The sequence below is a fragment of the Nycticebus coucang genome, chromosome 13, assembly GCF_027406575.1.
Source record: "Nycticebus coucang isolate mNycCou1 chromosome 13, mNycCou1.pri, whole genome shotgun sequence".
NCBI classification, from domain to species: Eukaryota; Metazoa; Chordata; class Mammalia; order Primates; family Lorisidae; genus Nycticebus; species Nycticebus coucang.
Window position 1 is genome coordinate 62728438 of NC_069792.1, and position 20230 is coordinate 62748667.

Below are 20230 nucleotides of genomic sequence, written 5' to 3' on the forward strand. Positions count from 1 at the left end.
TGTAAAGGCCTACAAAAAAAAAGATCTCAAATCAATAACGCAAGCCCAGCACTCTGGGAGGTTGAGGCAGAAGGACTGCTTGAGCTAAGGAGTTTGAGACCCATCTGAGCAAGAAAGAGAAAAGAAAAATATTAGCCAGGTATTATGGCAAGCACCAGTAGTCCCAGCTACTCAGGAGGCTGAGGCAGGAAGATTGCTTGAACCCAAAAGTTTGAAGTTGCTGTGTTACCTGGGCAAAAGAATGAGACTCTGTCTCAAAAAAAAATTTTTTTTTGACCACTAGAACTAATAAGTAAGTTCAATAAGGTCACAAGGTATAAGATAAATATTTTAAAAGTTAAATTTGTATACACTAGCAATGAAAATAAGAAAACATTTTCATTCACCATAGCTTCAAAAAGAATAAAATACTTAGAAATAACTTTAAGAAATTCTCTCCCCAAATCCACTTACTTTTAACTTTTATTTTACTTTACTTTATTTACTTTTATTTTACTTTAACTTTTTAACTTTTATTCTCACTCATTTCAAATTTTTAATCCAATATTTTAAAAACAGTGATCAATGGAATACTACTCAGCACTAAAAGGAACAAACTGTGGATATGTGGATCAACTTGAATAAGTCTCAAGGGAACTGTGCTTAGTAAAAAACCCAATCTCAAAAGGTTGCACACTTCATTATTCCATTTATATAACATTCTTCAAATGATAAAATTATAGACATGGAGGACAGGCCTGGTGCTAATACCAGTAAATCCTAGCACTTTGGAAGGCCAAGGTAGGAGGATTGCTTGAGCAGGAGTCCAAGACCAGACTTAGCAACATGGTGAGACCCCCATCTCCACAAAAAATACAAATATACATAGAGTGTGGGGGTGAGGTAGAGAAAGGGAAGGGAGAGAGAAAGAGATGGAGAATAGATTAGCAGTTGCCAGTGGCTAGAGGAAAGAGAGGGAAGGAAATGGATGTGACTATAAAACAGTGGCACAAGAGATCCTTGTCATGGAACTGTTTGGTATTTTAACTGTGGTAATAGTCACATGAAAGTGTACTTATGATAAATTGTATAAAACTAAACACACACACACACACATTGTTACAACTACATTTAAATCTACAATCTCTAAAAAATTACAAGAAGAGTGTGTTCTATATTAATTGTTTCCTCTTTACTTTCAACATATTCTTGTAGCTATTGTCATCTGGCTTCTGACTCTTGAAATTTACATTTGTAACCTTATCGATAACTTCATCATTAATACATACAATGAATGCTTACTGCTATTATCTTGACAACTTTGCAACATTTAACACTCTTTTTTTATTAAATTATAGCTGTGTGCATTAATGCAATCTTGGGGTACAATGTGCTAGTTTTATATATAATTTGATATGTTTTCATCAAACATTTTTATTGTTTCACACACACAAGTACATATAAAACTGGTAAAATATGATTAAGGAAATCATCGACATTCTATAAATGTCAGTTTCTTGGATCAGATACAGTCCTACAGTTACACAAGACCTTACCATTCATTCATTACCATAACAGTAAATGAAGGGTATACAGGACCTCTCTAACTCATTGTTACAACTACATATAAGTCTACAATCTCTAAAAAATTACAAGAAGAGTGTTCTATATTAATTGTTTCCTCTTTACTTTCAACATATTCTTGTAGCTATTGTCATCTGGCTTCTGACTCTTGAAATTTACATTTGTAACCTTGTCGATAACTTCATCATTAATAAATACAATGAATGCTTATTGCTGTTATCTTGACTACTTTGCAACATTTAACACCTTCTTTTTTTTTTTATTAAATCATAGCTGTGTGCATTAATGCAATCATGGGGTACAATGTGCTGGTTTTATATACAATTTGAAATATTTTCATCAAACTGGTTAACATAGCCTTCCCTCAGCATTTTCTTAGTTATTGTGTTAAGACCATTATATTTTACACCTTGTACATTTCACATGTACCCTTGTAAGATGCACCGCACCGTAGGTTAACACCTTCTTAACATTCTTTCTTCCCTTGGCTTCCATGATACCACTCTTTCCCATAGTTTCCCAGAAGATTACTCCTTCTTGGTCTTCTTTTCTGGCTCCTGCTGTCTGCCTTTACTGTAAGGCTTGAAAATTTAGTTCTTCTCATTATATATTTTTCTCTCTCTCTCTCTCTCAGGCCATCTCACCCACAGCTTCAACTATCCCCTAAAGTGTAAAGCTTCTCAAATTTTTAAATTTAAAGTTGCTCTCTCTCTCAGATTCCAGGCCTCTATTTCAATTCTTCTGGACATGTGTACCCCAACATATATCCTATGTAGTTTTACACTGTTTATTCAAACATAATTCATATTTCAACACAAAAAAATATGCATTAGCAAGGATGCAGAGAAATTAAAACCCAATGTAGTTTTATCTCAGTCCTCAAGAGTATCTTAGGCTCTATATTCATTCATTCAACAAGTATTAATCAAACACATGTCATGTACCAAACACTACAGAACACACACAGGGGTGGTCCCCTAGGCAGCACCCCAGACTGAACTCATCATCTGCCTTCTCCAGTGCTGTTCTTCCTCCTTCTGAGGATAGCAAGTTCATAGGAAATAATGTGAAATAGTTCTTAAACATGAAAAAAATGTTCAACTTCAATTAAAATAAGAGATACAGTTTTTAAAACTGACCTATGCATTAGCAGAGGTAATGCCAATTGTGCTGTTGATGGCATGGTAAAAAAAAAGAAAAGCACTTCTCATACATATTGGCAGGAGTATGAACTGTTACAACTTCTATGAAAGACAATTTAGCAATAACTACCAAAATTTGAAAAGTATATGAACTTTGACTCAAGAATTCTTTTAGAAATTTATCATACATATATGTGTGTGGGTATACATGTATGTATGAAAAACACAGCAACATACAAATATATCCACTGCAACATTGATTGTAATGGCAAAAAACATTTGAAACAATATCATGTCTATCAATAGAGTACAAATAAAACGTTTGGTATAGAATCAAAGAACCAGACATAAAATGAGACAAAATGACAAGAATAAGAACAAGAATCAAAAGATAATGATATATCTACTGTTATAGCATAATTAATTCTATGAAAAAAATTCCAAGATATATTAATAAAAATGAGGCAACAAAGAGGACAGAATAGGTGTATACAGCTTGCCCCTATTTTTGAACTATCTATCTCCAAATTTTAAAAATAAAATAACTTAATTTTAATACGTGACACAAAAAACTCTATTCTTCTCCAATGCATAGAAAATAATCTCCAAATTCCTTAATGTGACAGATAAGAGATTTCACATTCTGAAGGTCATTTATCCCCTTAGCCTATCTCCTGATTTTTCACTATAATACTCTAGCCATAACAATGTAAAGTCTAGTTTTCAAAGTCGACTTTTCTCTCCTCTCTTGCCTGTATGTCTTTTCACTGTTTCATCACCTAAAAGATGAAGATAATGCCTTCTTCATGGGGATGCAGTAAGAATTAAATGCAAAGTGTCACACCATAAATGCTCAATAACTGCTACTTTTGCAAATGGCAGACAAAACGATGTGGATCAAGCTCACACTGAAGGGAATTAGGTAAACTGAAAAAAAATATAAAAAAATCTGCTTGAAAGCTTTTAATGCTAACAATTTAGTCAGGAATTATTGAATTAAAACCCAAATGATAAAAACTCACAAAGGTGACTTCAGCATTTGAGGTTGCTCTATCCTGATGGTTTGCTGATAATGAAAAGCATCTGGTAAACTTAGTAGCATATTTAACAGAGTCATGGGCACTAACTAATTCTTCATTCTTACTTGTGCTTGGGAACTCCCAGGGCTGTACCCTACCAGTAAGAAGTAAACCAATCCTTTTGCATATACTGCAGCATAACTTTGAGTTGTTTTCTGGCTCAGAAAAATCCCTGAAATTGGATTGAGATGATCCAAGATTACTAGTGCTTGAATCATATGGAAAAATTCAAGAGAAAAAAAATCTCCTCTAGAAAAATATAATGTAAAACCTAAGCTTCAAATAAATTCTGCACATAATTTTTCAAATAAAACATACAGCGTAAAATGAACAAACACAAGACACAAGAGCAGAGAAGACAAGAATAAAAACTAGCTAAAAACAGAACAAATGATGACTTTTGGCCTTTTGGCTAATATCAAGTGTAAAAACATAAAAATTGAAAGAAGTCACAGGAGATCTAGATATTAAAAATATCGGACACAGACTTTAAACAACTCTAATCAGGGAGATAAAGCAGACGACCAAGAATGTCTGCAGAAAACTGGAAATTCTAAAACATAACATGACATATCTATAAAAGAATCAAAGAGAAATTATGAAATAAAAAATACAATAGTTGAAGTTAGAAACTGAATAGATGTAATTAAGAGCAGATTAGATACAGTTAAAGAAACAGCAAACTGGACAATAACAAAAATACCTAGAATAAAGCAGGTAGGATTGAATACAGAAGAAAGGCTCTAAGAGGATAAATTGAGAAGGTCTAACTTACATGTCATTGGAATCCCAGAATAAGAGGAGATAAAGAGTGGGTTAGAAGCAATATCAGAAAACAGCTGAAAATTTTCTAAAACTGATGAAAGATGTCAAAACCACAGATCTTTAACTCCAAGTTGACTACATAAAGGAAAACCCACACCTAAACACATCAGAGTAAACCTGCAAAAAACAAAATGCAAAGATAACCCTGAAGTGGGATATCTTTGTTTTATTTCATTTCATACCCTTTAATCCTGAAGGAGAAAAAGATATGTTATCCTCAAAGATATATTATCTTCAAAAGAACAAAAATTAGCCTGACAGTATCTCAACAGAAACATTAGACAGCTAGACAACAACTTAATATCTTCAAAGTATTAAAAGAAAATAACTGCCAAGTGTAGTGGCTCACGCCTGTAATCCTAGCACTCCGGGAGGCCAAGGCAGGTGGATTATTTGAGCTCAGAAGTTGGAGACCAGCTTGAGCAAGAGTGAGACCTTGTCTCTACTAAAAATAGAAAAACTAGCTGGGTGTTGTGGCAGGCACCTATAGTCCCAGATACTCAGTAGGCTGAGGCAAGAGGACTTCTTCAGCCCAAGGGTTTGAGGTTACTGTGAGCTATGATGTGACAGCACTCTACAGAGGGAGACAGAGTGAGACTCTGTCTCAATAAAGAAAAAAAAGAAAAGAAAATAATTACCCATCTATAATTTTATACTCAACAAAATATATTTAAGAGTGAAAGTGACCACAACATAATGACTCTTGAAAACATTATGCTGAGAGATTAAAGATGGCGGCCAAGTAACAGCTTCCCTGCAACTGGGCACGGTGAGTCTGTGGAGATAAGACTCCAGACATCTCTGGATGGTGGGATCTGCCTATTGATTATAGGCAGATCTCAGACAGAGACACTGAGCTAGGCTGCAGGGAGCAATTGTGTGAGAGAACTGCCCCAGCAATCTCTGCCCTCAGGGTCCCAGAGCAAGGATTGGGCGGGACGTAGTAACCTAGTGACTGAGCAACCTAAAGGCAGGGACTGAGCTGCCCTACAGCCTTAACCTTTAGGGGCAGAGCGAGACGGTTTTGGCACACTGTAGGCTCAGGTTGTTGCCCTGGGTAGAGTGCCGTGGTGTCACAGCCCATAGCAACCTCAAATTCCTGGGCTTGGCACTGCCTAGACCTCCATAAGATCTGTGCTGCGACCCTGCACCAACCAGGCCTCCGCATGCCCTGACCAGGAAATGTGGGACAGTGCAACCCTGCGTCCTTCCAGCCTCCATACTGGCCTGCTCATCTGCCCAGGGATACTGGTAGCCGCGAGCCCTCTGGAGCCCTCCCTGCTCCTGTGCAGAGCCCTTCCCATGGCCAGAGACTGCTAGAGCCTTGGGCTCTCTGTGCCAAACTCACTTGGTGCCAGGTACTCCCAGAACTGTGCGCACCACCTCCCCCACTGTTGCTTGATCCAGCTGTGTCACACGCTGGAGCTGCTTCCACAACCAGAACTCCCTAGCTGGAGCAGCCCCAGAGGAACTACACAGGGTCACTTCTTACAAAGATCAAGCAACAACAGAGTGATCCCACTGGGATCTAATCTTGGAGAGATACCTCCCCAACTCTGAGGACGGACAGAGGCAACCGTGAAAAACAATCATGAGGCAAAATCAATGAAAATACTCTGGCAATATGAATAATCAGAGTAGATCAACTCCCCAAGGAACAATGGGGCAGACACAGCTCAAGATCCCAAGCACAAACAAATAGCTGAGATGTCAGAAATTGAATTCAGAATCTGGATAGCAAATAAGATTGAATTAGAACTCCAAGCAGTAACCCAAAAGATGTCTCAGGAATTCAACAAATTCAAAGACTAAATGACCAAAGATTTTGACACATTGAGACAAGAAGTTGCAGCCCTCAAAGATCTGAGAAACACAGTAGAATCCCTCAGTAACAGAATGGAGCAAGCAGAAGAAAGGATTTCTGACATTGAAGACAAAGTTTTCAAACGTTCCCAAACTCTCAAAGAGGATGAGAAACGGAGGGCAAAAACAGATCACTCTCTCAAAGAGGTCTGGGATAATTCAAAGAAAACCAATATTCGTCTTATAGGGATCCCTGAAAGTGACGAAGTGGCTTCACAAGGCACAGAGTCTCTTCTCCATGAGATTATGAAGGAGAACATTCCACACATGCCAAGAGATTCTGAAATTCAGATAGCAGACAGTTTCAGAACGCCAGCACAAGTCAATCCCAATAAGACATCCCCCAGACACATAATAATCAATTTCACTAAAGTTAATATGAAGGAGAAAATTCTGAAAACGGCCAGATGAAGAAAACCATTACCTACAAGGGGAAGAATATTAGAATAACTGCAGATCTCTCTGCTGAAACCTTTCAAGCTAGAAGAGGATGGTCATCGACTTTTAATCTCTTAAAACAAAATAACTTTCAACCCAGGATCCTATACCCAGCTAAACTGAGTTTCATTTATGATGGAGAAATTAAATACTTCAATGACATTCACATGTTGAAGAAATTTGCCATAACTAAACCAGCTCTCCAGGATATTCTCAGACCTATCCTCCATAAAGACCAGCATAATTCTCCACCACAAAAGTAAACTCACCTAGAAAATTTTGATCAAATTCCAACTTCCACAGTCGCAAAAGGATTAAAAATGCCCATTGGACTCTCGAAAGGCTTATCAATATTCTCAATTAATGTGACTGGTTTAAACTGTCCTCTAAAGAGGCACAGATAGGCTGACTGGATACAGAAACTAAAGCCAGATATCTGCTGCATACAAGAACCACATCTTACATTAAAAGACAAATATAGACTCAAGGTGAAAGGATGGTCATTTATATTCCAGGCAAATGGAAAGCAGAAAAAAGCAGGTGTTGCAATCCTGTTCTCAGACGCAATAGGCTTTAAACCAACCAAAATAATTAAGGATAAGGATGGACACTTCATATTTCTTAAAGGTAATACTCAATATGATGAGATCTCTATTATTAATATTTATACACCCAACCACAATGCAGCTCAATTTATAAGAGAAACTCTAACAGACATGAGCAACTTCATTTCCTCCACTTCCATAGTAGTTGGAGATTTTAACACCCCTTTAGCAGTGCTGGATAGATCCTCCAAAAAGAAGCTAAGCAAAGAAATCTTAGATTTAAACTCAACCATTCAACAACTGGACTTAACAGACATTTACAGAACATTTCATCCCAACAAAACTGAATACACATTCTTCTCATCAGCCCATGGAACATACTCCAAAATCGACAACATCCTAGGCCACAAATCTAACCTCAGCAAATTTAAAAAAATAGAAATTATTCCTTGCATCTTCTCAGACCATTGTGGAATAAAAGTTGAACTAAGTAACAACAGGAACGCGCATACCCATACAAAAGCATGGAAGCTAAACAACCTTATGCTGAAGGAGAGATGGGTTATAGATGAGATTAAGAAGGAAATCACCATATTTTTGGAACTAAACAACAATCAAGACATGAATTACCAGAACCTCTGCGATACTGCAAAGGCAGTCCTAAGAGGGAAATTTATAGCACTGCAAGCCTTCCTCAAGAAAACGGGGGAGGCGCCTGTGGCTCAGTGAGTAGGGCGCCGGCCCAATATGCTGAGGGTGGCAGGTTCAAACCCAGGCCCAGCCAAACTGCAACAAAAAAATAACCGGGCGTTGTGGTGGGCGCCTATAGTCCCAGCTGCTCGGGAGGCTGAGGCAAGAGAATCGTGTAAGCCCAAAAGTTAGAGGTTGCTGTGAGCCGTGTGACACCACGGCACTCTACCCAAGGGTGGTACAGTGAGACTCTGTCTCTACAAAAAAAAAAAAAAAAAGAAAACGGAAAGGGAGGAAGTTAATAACTTAATGGGACATCTCAAGCAACTGGAGAAGGAAGAACACTCCAACCCCAAACCCAGCAGAAGAAAAGAAATAACCAAAATCAGAGCAGAACTAAATGAAATTGAAAACAAAAGAATTATACAATAGATCAATAAATCCAAAAGTTGTTTTTTGAAAAGATCAATAAAATAGATAAACCTTTGGCCAACCTAACCAGGAAAAAAAGAGTAAAATCTCTAATTTCATCAATCAGAAATGGTAATGATGAAATAACAACAGACCCCTCAGAAATTCAAAAAATCCTTAACGAATACTACAAGAAACTCTACTCTCAGAAATATGAAAATCTGAAAGAAATCAACCAATACCTGGAAGCACGCCACCTACCAAGACTTAGCCAGAACGAAGTGGAAATGTTGAACAGGCCTATATCAAGTTCTGAAATAGCATCAACTATCCAAAATCTCCCTAAAAAGAAAAGCCCAGGACCACTTGGCTTTATGTCAGAATTGTATCAAACCTTTAAAAAAGAACTAGTACCTATACCTCTACACCTCTTCCAAAATATAGAAAAAGAAGGAATATTACCCAACACATTCTACAAAGCAAACATCATCTTGATCCCCAAACCAGGGAAAGACCCAACAAGAAAGGAAAATTATAGACCAATATCACTAATGAATATTGATGCTAAAATACTCAATAAGATCCTAACAAACAGAATCCAACAACACATCAAAAAAATTATACACCATGACAAATTCGGATTTATCCCAGGGTCTCAAGGCTGGTTTAATATATGTAAATCTATAAATGTAATTCAACATATAAACAAACTAAAAAATAAGGACCATATGATTCTTTCAATTGATGCAAAAAAAGCTTTTGATAATATCCAGCATCGCTTCATTATCAGAACACTTAAGAAAATTGGTATAGAAGGGACATTTCTTAAACTAATAGAGGCCATCTACAGCAAACCCACAGCCAATATCGTATTGAATGGAGTTAAATTGAAATCATTTCCACTTAGATCAGGAACCAGGCAAGGTTGCCCATTGTCTCCTTTGCTCTTTAACATTGTAATGGAAGTTTTAGCCATTGCAATTAGGGTAGAAAAGGTGATCAAGGGTATCCACATAGGGTCAGAAGAGATCAAACTTTCACTCTTCGCAGATGATATGATGGTATATCTGGAAAACACTAGGGATTCTACTACAAAACTTTTAGAAGTGATCAAGGAATATAGCAATGTCTCAAGCTACAAAATCAACACCCATAAATCTGTAGCCTTTATATATACCAACAATAACCAAGCCTAAAAAACAGTCAAGGACTCTATTCCTTTCACAATAGTGCCAAAGAAGATGAAATATTTGGGAGTATACCTAACAAAGGATGTGAAAGATCTCTACAAAGAGAACTATGAAACTTTCAGAAAAGAAATAGCTGAAGATGTTAACAGATGGAAAAACATACCATGCTCATGGCTGGGAAGAATCAACATTGTTAAAATGTCCATACTACCCAAAGCAATATATAATTTTAATGCAATTCTATTAAAGCTCCATTGTCATATTTTAAAGATCTTGAAAAAATAATACTTCGTTTTATATGGAATCAGAAAAAATCTCGAATAGCCAAAACATTACTCAGCAATAAAAACACAGCAGGAGGACTCACGCTACCAGACCTGAGACTGTACTATAAATCGATAGTGATCAAAACAGCATGGTACTGGCACAAAAGCAGAGTAGATGTCTGGAACAGAATAGAGAACCAACAGATGAATCCAGCTACTTACTGTTATTTGATCTTTGACAAGCCAATTAAAAACATCCAGTGGGGAAAAGATTCCCTATTTAACAAATGGTGCTGGGTAAACTGGCTGGCAACCTGTAGAAGATTGAAACTGAACCCACACCTTTCACCATTAACTAAGATAGACTCTCACTGGATGAAAGATTTAAACTTAAGACATGAAACTATAGAAATACTTGAAGAAAGTGCAGGGAAAATTCTTGAAGGAATCGGCCTGGGTGAATATTTTATGAGGAGGACTCCCCAGGCAATTGAAGCAGTATCAAAAATGCACTACTGGGACCTGATCAAACTAAAAATCTCTGCACAGCCAAGAACATTGTAAGTAAAACAAGCAGACAGTCCTCAGAATGGGAGAAAATATTTGCAGGTTATACCTCCGATAAAGGTCTAATAACCAGAATCCACAGAGAACTCAAACGTATTAACAAGAAAAGAACACGTGACCCCATCTCAGACTGGGCAAGGGACTTGAAGAGAAACTTCTCTAAAGAAGACAGATGCACAGTCTACAAACACATGAAAAAAAGCTCATCATCCTTAATCATCAGAGAAATGCAAATCAAAACTACTTTGAGGTATCACCTAATGCCAGTAAGAGTAGCCCACGTAGTTTTTTCCAGATCTTTAAAGTATGACAGTGGAGCTTTAATAGGGATTGCATTGAAATTATATATTGCTTTGGGTAGTATAGACATTTTAACTATGTTGATTCTTCCCAGCCATGAGCATGGTATGTTTTTCCATTTGTTAATATTTTCAGCTATTTCTTTTCTTTAAGTTTCATAGTTCTCTGTATAGAGATCTTTCACGTCCTTTGTTAGATAAATTCCCAAATATTTCATCTTCTTTGGCACTACTGTGAATGGGATAGAGTCCTTAACTGTTTTTCAACTTGACTGTTGTTGGTATATATAAAGGCTACCAATTTATGAATGTTGATTTTGTAACCTGAGATGCTGCTGTATTCCTTGATCACTTCTAAGAGTTTTGTAGTAGAGTCCCTAGTGTTTTCCAGATATACAATCATATCATCTGCGAAGAGTGAAAGTTTGATCTTTTCTGACCCTATGTGGATACCCTTGATCACCTTTTCTTCCCTAATTGCAGTGGCTAAAACTTCCATTACAATGTTGAAAAGCACTGGAGACAATGGGCAGCCTTGTCTGGTTCCTGATCTAAGTGGAAATGATTCCAATTTAACTCCATTCAATATGATATTGGCTGTGGGTTTGCTGTAGATGGTCTCTATCAGTTTAAAAAATGTCCCTTCTATACCGATTTTTTTAAGTGTTCTGATCATGAAGGGATGCTGGATATTATCAAAAGCTTTTTCTGCATCTATTGAGAGAATCTGCCATTCAATCCTGTAATTCCTCTACTGGGCATATACCCAGAAGACAAAAAAATCACATCATAACAAAGATATTTGTACCAGAATGTTTATTGCAGCCCAATTCATAATTGCTAAGTCATGGAAGAACCCCAGGTGCCCATCGATCCAAAAATGGATTAATAAATTGTGGTATATGTACACCATGGAATATTATGCAGCCTTAAAGAAAGATGGAGACTTTACCTCTTTCATGTTTACATGGATGGAGCTGGAACATATTCTTCTTAGTAAAGTATCTCAAGAATGGAAGACAAAGTACCCAATGTACTCAGCCCTACTATGAGACTAATTTAGGGTTTTCACATGAAAGCTATAACCCAGTTACAACCTAAGAATAGGGGGAAGGGGGAAAGGGAGGGGAGGGAGGGGGGAAGTGGGTAGAGGGAAGGGGATTAGTGGGATTATACCAGCAGTGCATCTTACAAGGGTATATGTGAAACTTGGTAAACGTTCTGTGAAGCTAGTGAATGATGCCCCATGATCATATCAATGTACACAGCTATGATTTAATAAAAAGAAAAAAAAAAGAGTAGCCCACATAACAAAATCTCAAAACCAGAGATGTTGGCATGGATGTGGAGAAAAGGGCACACTTCTACACTGCTGGTGGGAATGCACACTAATACGTTCCTTCTGGAAGGATGTTTGGAGAATACTTAGAGACCTAAAAATAGCCCTGCCATTCAATCCTGTAATTCCTTTACTAGGTTTATACCCAGAAGACCAAAAATCACAATATAACAAAGATATTTGTACCAGAATGTTTATTGCAGCCCAATTCATAATTGCTAAGTCATGTAAGAAGCCCAAGTGTCCATCGACCCACGAATGGACTAGCAAATTTTGGTACATGTATACCATGGAATATTATGCAGCCTTAAGGAAAGATGAAGATGTTACCTCTTTCATGTTTACATGGATGGAGCTGGTACATATTCTTCTTAGCAAAGTATCTCAGGAATGGAAGAAAAAGTATCCAATGTACTCAGCTCTACTATGAAGCTAAATTATAGCTTTACATGAAAGCTATAACCCAACTATAGCACAAGACTATGGGGAAAGGGCCAAGGAAGGGGAAGGGAGGGGGAAGGTTTTGGTGCAAGGAGGGTAATGGGTGGGGCCTCATCTATGGTGCATCTTAGAATGGGTACAGGTGAAACTTACTAAATACAGAATACAAATGCCTACATACAGTAACTAAGAAAATGCCATGAAGGCTACATTGAACAGTTTGATGAGAATATTTCAGATTGTATATGAAACCCGTACATTGTACCCCTTGATTGCACTAATGTACACAGCTATTATTTAACAATAAAAATAAATTAATTAAAAATAAAATAAAATAAAAATAAAAAAAATTGAACAGGACACAAAGAAATGGAAAGACATTCAGGAGAGGGAGAAAGATGGCTGACCAGACACATTGGCTGCCAAAGTGTGTCAGAAAGAAGAAAAGTTTTAGAAAAAACCCCAAAATGACAGGGAAGAGCTTTGTTATGGTTGTGGGTTGACCACCTCTGCCTGGTCGAGAAAGTGGAAATGCGTCCTCAGACGCTGTGTCTCATCCTTGGCTATAGCCCGGCTGCTGCCCGGGTCATAGATCTGTGTGGCCTTTTAAATTATCGTGTGAAGATGAAAATGGATTCAAATTAATACATGACTTATTTATCAAAGCAATAGAAGATTCTTTACAACACTTTCCAGTAGCTCAATTTTGTTTTGGGAAGGAGCAGAACAAACGAAATACAGACAATTGAAGAGAAGAAAACCCCACTTTGGACCTGTCTTTCTCCTTGACTACTGCTTACCCCCTGTCTTTCTCCTCGTTTTAACTTTGCTCTGAATTTATAAATAACCAAAAAAAAAATATATAATGTATATTTAGGAGCTTTATACCAAGAAATTTGCCTTGAAAGCTGCTATTCCATGGTGGGAAAAGTATAACAAGTTCTTATCTGATTTTTTTCTTTTTCAGACAAGATTTCTAATGTCCTTAGATTTTTCAAGGATAAGATAAATATAAATACATATCTGCACATTATTTATTTATTTTTTTTTTTTTTATTAAATCATAGCTGTGTACATTGATATGATCATGGGGCATCATTCACTAGCTTCACAGACCGTTTGACACACTTTCATCACACTGGTTAACATAGCCTTCCTGGCATTCTCTCAGTTACTGTGCCAAGACACTTACATTCCACATTTACCAACTTTCACATATACCCTTTTAAGATGCATTGCTGGTGTAATCCCACCAATCCCCTTCCCTCTACCCACCTCACATTAATTTTAGCAGTTGCGTACATAAGAATAATGAAATTTGTATTTTGAGGGCTTTGTCATGTGGATGTTTTACCACTGCAGTTGATTCCTCAGAGTATCTTTTATGGTAGGACTTTAATATTGTTGTTCTATCACCTTAATGATATTACTTGCCCACATTTGAGCCCACCTGTGACCTTGTTATAAGCAGTGTTTGGACTCACTGTGCAAATGTCCATGTATCACCTAATTCAGCATCGTCATAGTGCCATAACTCAAGGAAGTTGAATGAAGTGAACGTAGACACAGATCTTTCCCCTTCACCCTCCTTTTTGAATGTAACAAATACTGTTTATGTCCCCCTGTCCCTTTCCCTTTTCCCCTTTCCCCTTTCCCCTGGAAATGTGTTAGTAGTTTAAGATGAGCAACTGAGGGGACTGAGAAAGCGAACCACACAGAGGCTGGCTTCTTTGTGTTTTATCTTAAATTGTGGCTAGGTTACTTTAAGCACGCTTTTAACAAGAAAACCTCATAGAAAATCCAACTGGGAGACTCAAGGAGTTCAGGAAACAGGACCACAGAGGATCCGGACATGAGGTTGGATGTCTCACCTTATTGAAAAAGAGACACTGGACCTAAATGTTGCAGCATGGTTTTGTTCCTGCTTGGCTAAATATCTCCACACCACAGTCAGCTAAGTCCCCTACTGCCACCTTTGAAAAACACGGAGAGCACTTATCCTGAGGAGAAGGTAGATTTGGAGTGAGCCATCATTGACATAATTCCTCTGATGTAAAACAATGGATCCCTACGAACTACAGGAGATTCCTGGCACCAACTCTTTCTGTTCTGCCATGATTCTGTGGACTCTGGTGTCTCAAAGGGAGCATATACTGGAATCCCAGGGAACCTGTCTGGTTGGCATGGCTCTTCCCCAGGTGGTGATGGCATGAGCCAGTGTAGTGGAGGTGGTGTGGGGAGCCATCACCATTGGAATGGCAGCTTCCAGTCTGGGAAAGGCTGCTCCTTTCAGGAAAGGCCACCTACAGAGATGAGGAAAGAAAAGAAAGAAGACAAGGTGGAAAAGTTGCAGTTTCAAGAAGATGAATTTCCTTCTTTGAATCCAGAAGCTGGCAAACAGAATCAGCCATGCAGACCTTTTGGAACCCCTTCCGGAGTGTGGGAAAACCCACCTAGTGCCAATCAACCCTCTAAAATGCTAGTTGTCAACAAAGTTTCCAGAGAGGATCCTGCTGCTGCCTTCTCTGCTGCATTGATCTCACCATGCAAATGGGAACAAATTGTCATCCACAGAGTTCCAAGAGTGTATAAGAACCTGGTTCCTAAGCCTATTACCACCTCTTCCTAAGCCAGCGCATGGAAAGCTAACAGAATGTAACACAAATCAGGATCCCTTTCCTCTAGCCAGGAATGTGCTTTTACTAGTCCAGTCTCTGTCACTAAACCAGTGCTGCTGGCTGCTGGCGCAGTTCTGAATGCTCCTAAAGAGAGTCCTTCCAGCACCACCCTCCAATTGAGATCAGCTCCTCTCGTCTGACCAAGCTGACAGGAAGAGTGAATTCCTGAAGCCTGAAGGGTGGCCGGAACAGAGATTTCTCGGAGAACAGAGACTGTGATAAGCCAGAGGATTTGGAGGATGACAGCACACCTGAACCAATGCAAAATGGAGAGGAAGGCTGTCATCAGAATGGTCTTGCTCTCCCCATACTGGAAGAAGGGGAGGTTCTCTCAGACTCTCTGGAAGCAGAGCACAGAGACTGTGATAAGCTGGAGGATTTGGAGGATGACAGCACACCTGAACCAATGCAAAATGGAGAGGAAGGCTGTCATCAGAATGGTCTGCTCTCCCCATACTGGAAGAAGGGGAGGCTCTCTCACACTCTCTGGAAGCTGAGCACAGGTTATTGAAAGCAATGGATGGCAGGAATATGCTGAAAATGATGAGAATTGCCTTCCCTTCGCAGAGGATGAGCTCAAAGAATTCCACATGAAGACAGAGCCACTGAGAAGCAATAGCTTTGGAAAGAATGGCTTCTTGCAGAGTCCCAGTTCCAGCCTGTTCTCCTTGTAAAGCAGAGTTTGAGGATTCAGACACAGAAACCAGTAGCAGTGAAACATCAGATGACGATGCCTGGAAGTAGCATATAAATGCTCACAGTAAAACCTGACTCAGTAAACTCTGTTTAGGAAGTATACACAAGAAATTGTTCTTTTCCTTTCTGTTGTTTAATACTTCATGCACAAGGGAAATAATCATATCCCAAAAAGAGCGATGGCTTGTTTAGCTTTTGTGTCCTTTTCTGCTATCTGCTTAATAGAGAAGTTTGTGCGGTGGGAACGATTTTTAAAATACACCCACACACACACACACACACACACACGGAGTATATATGGGGCAATGCACGGGTGGAAGCTGGCAGTGCGGAGAAGAGACCGCTGGTCTGCGGCAACAGCTTCTACTACCAGCCCTTGGGGCACTCACCCTGTGCTCAAGCAATCATTGTCAATGACAGAGTGACTGTTGAAGTTATAATTGTATTAAATTAATGCTAATCAAAAAAAAAAAAAGAAAAAGAAAACATTATGCTAAGAAGACAGGCACACAAGGCCACATGTCCGTGTAAACATATTCCACATATATTCCATATAAATGAAATGCCCAGAATAGGCAAATCCATAGGTACTGAAGAATAATTACGAGGGGCTAGAGAAGGAGGAATACAGAGTGACTACTAATCTGCATAGGGCTTATTTGGGATGGAATGAAATGTTCTGGAATTATATAGTAGTGATGGTTGTACAACTTTGGGAATATACTAAAAATCGCTGATTGTATACCTGAATGTAATTAAAATGGTGAATTTTAAATCAATAAAAAAGAATTCAAGTAAAGTGATAAATTATTAAACAAAAATTTTTCATTCCCTGGTCATGTAATAAAAGAAAATAATTCAAAGTTAATACCAAACAGTATTCTTCCAGCTGAAGGAAAATAATCCTATTGAAAATAAAGAACGATGAAAGGGTAAATATGTGGGTAAATCTAAGTGAATAAAGTGAATACTATCAGGGTTCCTTCGTGGTGGCCACTTATCGGGCCGGGACTGGCCAGGTCTCCCGCCCCTGGCTTATTTAGGTTCTGGATGCGGACCTCTATGCTACCTTGCTGGGGAACGATTGCTCTCAGGTGCCTGAGGGCTATTTGCTTTAGCAGAAAGGAGAGAGAGAGAAAGACAGTATTTGAGGGAGTAAAGCAGTCTTAGTTAAGAAGAATACATCTTAGCAGTCTTTCATAGAGAGAGACACCATGCAGGCTTCTGCAAGCAGGAGAAGCGGCAGAGTCAGAGTGAGCAGGTTGGGATAGAATGCGCGCTCCCGACCGCCTTCTCCTCCAGCCTCTTACAGACACACTGCTGGCGGCGCGCTTCACATCACAGGTGTACAGACTGCCAATCACTGATGCTCGTGTCTCCTGAGCTCTCGTGTTTGTTAGGAAAGCCAAATCCCTCCCCACGCCCTTTTCACCAAGGTGTTACATGACCGAGCTATACAGCTGTTTCTTATAATTCTCGCTCCTCCTTGCCATATGCTATATGGGCTGCTACAATATACCATATTAAACAAGACAGTATTCCTGATAGTCTTAAGAGTTCTCAAATTTGGGAATTATTCTACAGAGCCAAATAGAAATTCGAGGGCAATCTTCTCAGAGAATTCTCGGTTGTACAGTGCATGACAGAGTCACCATCTCCTTAAAATTACTAATATCTGGAACACTACTCCTAATTTAGAGTAAACATGGAAAGTATAAGCCTTTAATACATATATCTGAAATATAATAACCCATGTGAAAAAACAATACACTAGTCTTCAATTTCTATTTATTTTTGAAATTATTCAAAAATTTTTACCATTGCAGAAAAGCAACACAAAAGCCACACCTACCCTTTCTCAAACGCATCATTCTTAGAGGAAGCTGGACACACAGACTCACTCTTCCAAAGTTTTTGAGTTGCCGTTTTTATTGTAGGTGCTTTCCTGGGAGATTTAGGAAGTTGTGATAAGCTGAATTCCTCTTTCTAAAAGGTGGTAAGATAATGAACAAAATGAAAAATGAGCAAAGGGGGGGAAGAAGCAATAAAGTATAAGTATATAGCTTTGCACACATACCTCAAATTTGTTCAGCTTACTACAGGAGTTTTCCTTCCCTCTACCTCCTTCCAAGCTTCCCACTAGAATAGAAATTTCTTCTTGTCCAATTTCCACTTTACACAACCAGCAAAGTGAAATCCGACAGCAATTTAGATTCTAAGAAATAAACTAAAGGATTATCTGTACTTTCACCAGTGTGAAAGAAGACTTTCCTGGAGGAAGAACTTTGCAAAATTTTTTTATTATTCTTTAACTGAATAGGTATTAAAGCTAATGTGTGGTGGTGCCTGTAGCTCAGTGCGTAGGATGCTGACCATATACACTGAGGCCGGCAGGTTAACCCGGCCCCACCAAACTGCAACAAAAAAATAGTCGGGCGTTGTGGCGGGTGCCTGTAATCCCAGCTACTCAGGAGGCTGAGGCAAGAGAATCACCTAAGCCCAGGAGTTGGAGGTTGCTGTGAGATGTGTGACGCCACGGCGCTCTACCGAGTGCGATAAAGTAAGACTCTGTCTCTACAAAAAAAAAAAAAAAAACAACAAACGATGATATGCAGAAAAATACTGGTGAGAAAAGAAATAATCAAAATATATGTAAGTACATGAAAACAAAAAATTCACAAGAAAAAACCTAAGATTTTAGTAGCTGTCTAATAGTGATATGTGTCTTTCTCTGGGTTTCAAATTGACAAAAGTTTTCTTGTTTTTATATTTTGAAAAACAAACCAAAAACTTTAATATATCGACTTCCATTATAATATTATATACATTGCTGGAAACCAAGGAATATATTTATGATGTTTATTAACCAGAACAAACAATAAAATCTTATATGTACTATGTAGCCAATAACTACTGAGAATTTTTAAGAATTCTATAAACCAAATGAATAACAAGTATATTCCACATAAAACTTCCCAGGTACCAGGGCTCACATCTATTCTAGTAATTTAGAACACAGCATGGATTAAATACTACTCAATAAATCAGAGTTACCATGGGAGGCTCAGCTTATTGCTTGAAGTGTTATATATCTGAAAAAAGTAGTCAAATTCAAAGACAGAGAAAGTAGAATAAAGATGACCAGAGGCTGGTGGGGAAAGAGAAGAGGGAGGCTGGGTTTTAATAGGTCAGATTTGCAAGATGAAAAAGTTTGGGAGATCTGTTTCACAAAATTGTGAACATACTTGACACCACTGAACCATATACTTAAAAATGGTGAAGATGGTAAATTTCATGTTATGTTTGTTACCACAGTAACTTTAAATTTTTTTCTTAAAAAAAAAAAACTTTTTAAAAGTGCACCTTATAGAGAAAGGCCTACATTAGACTTTTTGAGCTTGTTGGCTTAGGTCAGTGATTTTTCAACCGCTGTGCCGGGGCACACTGGTGTGCTGTGAGAGGATCTTAGGTGTGCCACGAAAATTTCAAAGATGATTAGTTAAATTATTTTCAAAAGAAGTTCAAAGCACAGTAAATATATTCTTTTTTATTTTTTTGATCAACATAATTTAAGCGTGCCATAGAAGTTAACTGCAGGTTCAAATTTGTTATAAGATTAAAAAAACAAACAAACAAACATTAAAAACACAGGCTTAGGTGAAAGTAAGCTAGAAAGTAACTGATAGAAAAAAGAAAAAATAAAGCTGACCAAGGGCACAGTCTGGGGGGAGGGTGATACAAAAATCACTCCAATGCTGTGATTATGATGGTGGTTACACAGTGTATACATCTGATCAAATTTGTAGAACTGTAACACTAAAAAGAGTAAATTTTACTGTATTTAAACTATATTTTAATTTTTTTAATGAGAAAAAAATAGAATTGAATTCTATTCTTTTTGTTTGTTTTTTGTTTAGCAGGCCTGGGCCAGGTTCGAACCCATCAGCCCCAGTGCATGTGGCTGGCGCCCTAACCACTGAGCACGGGCGCCCAACCTGAATTCTATTCTTTAGAGTATTTCTGCCAAGGAGAGAGAGAGAGTGAGATTAGAATGAGCTGTCCAGCTAGAAAACGTCAACAACAACATATGGCAATGATTTTCAGGAAGCCAATGAAGGTAACAGATAAGAAGTCATGTCTGTACCACTTTTTCACACAAGCTATTCTCTGCCCACTCCTTTAGCCTTGTTCTCTTCTT

General features: G+C 38.2%; 1 protein-coding gene and 1 pseudogene across 2 annotated transcripts in view; one reads left to right on the forward strand and one right to left on the reverse strand.

Annotated features, from left to right (window-relative positions):
• Positions 1-20230, reverse strand: part of RGS22 (regulator of G protein signaling 22) — a 203240-nt gene that overhangs the window by 109182 nt on the left and 73828 nt on the right. For both annotated transcript variants that reach the window (XM_053559391.1, XM_053559392.1), the window contains one exon: positions 17885-18018. In XM_053559391.1, the coding sequence (XP_053415366.1) occupies positions 17885-18018 (134 nt within the window). The remainder of the gene's footprint in view (positions 1-17884; positions 18019-20230) is intronic.
• Positions 13929-16179, forward strand: LOC128563877 (vasculin-like protein 1; annotated as a pseudogene).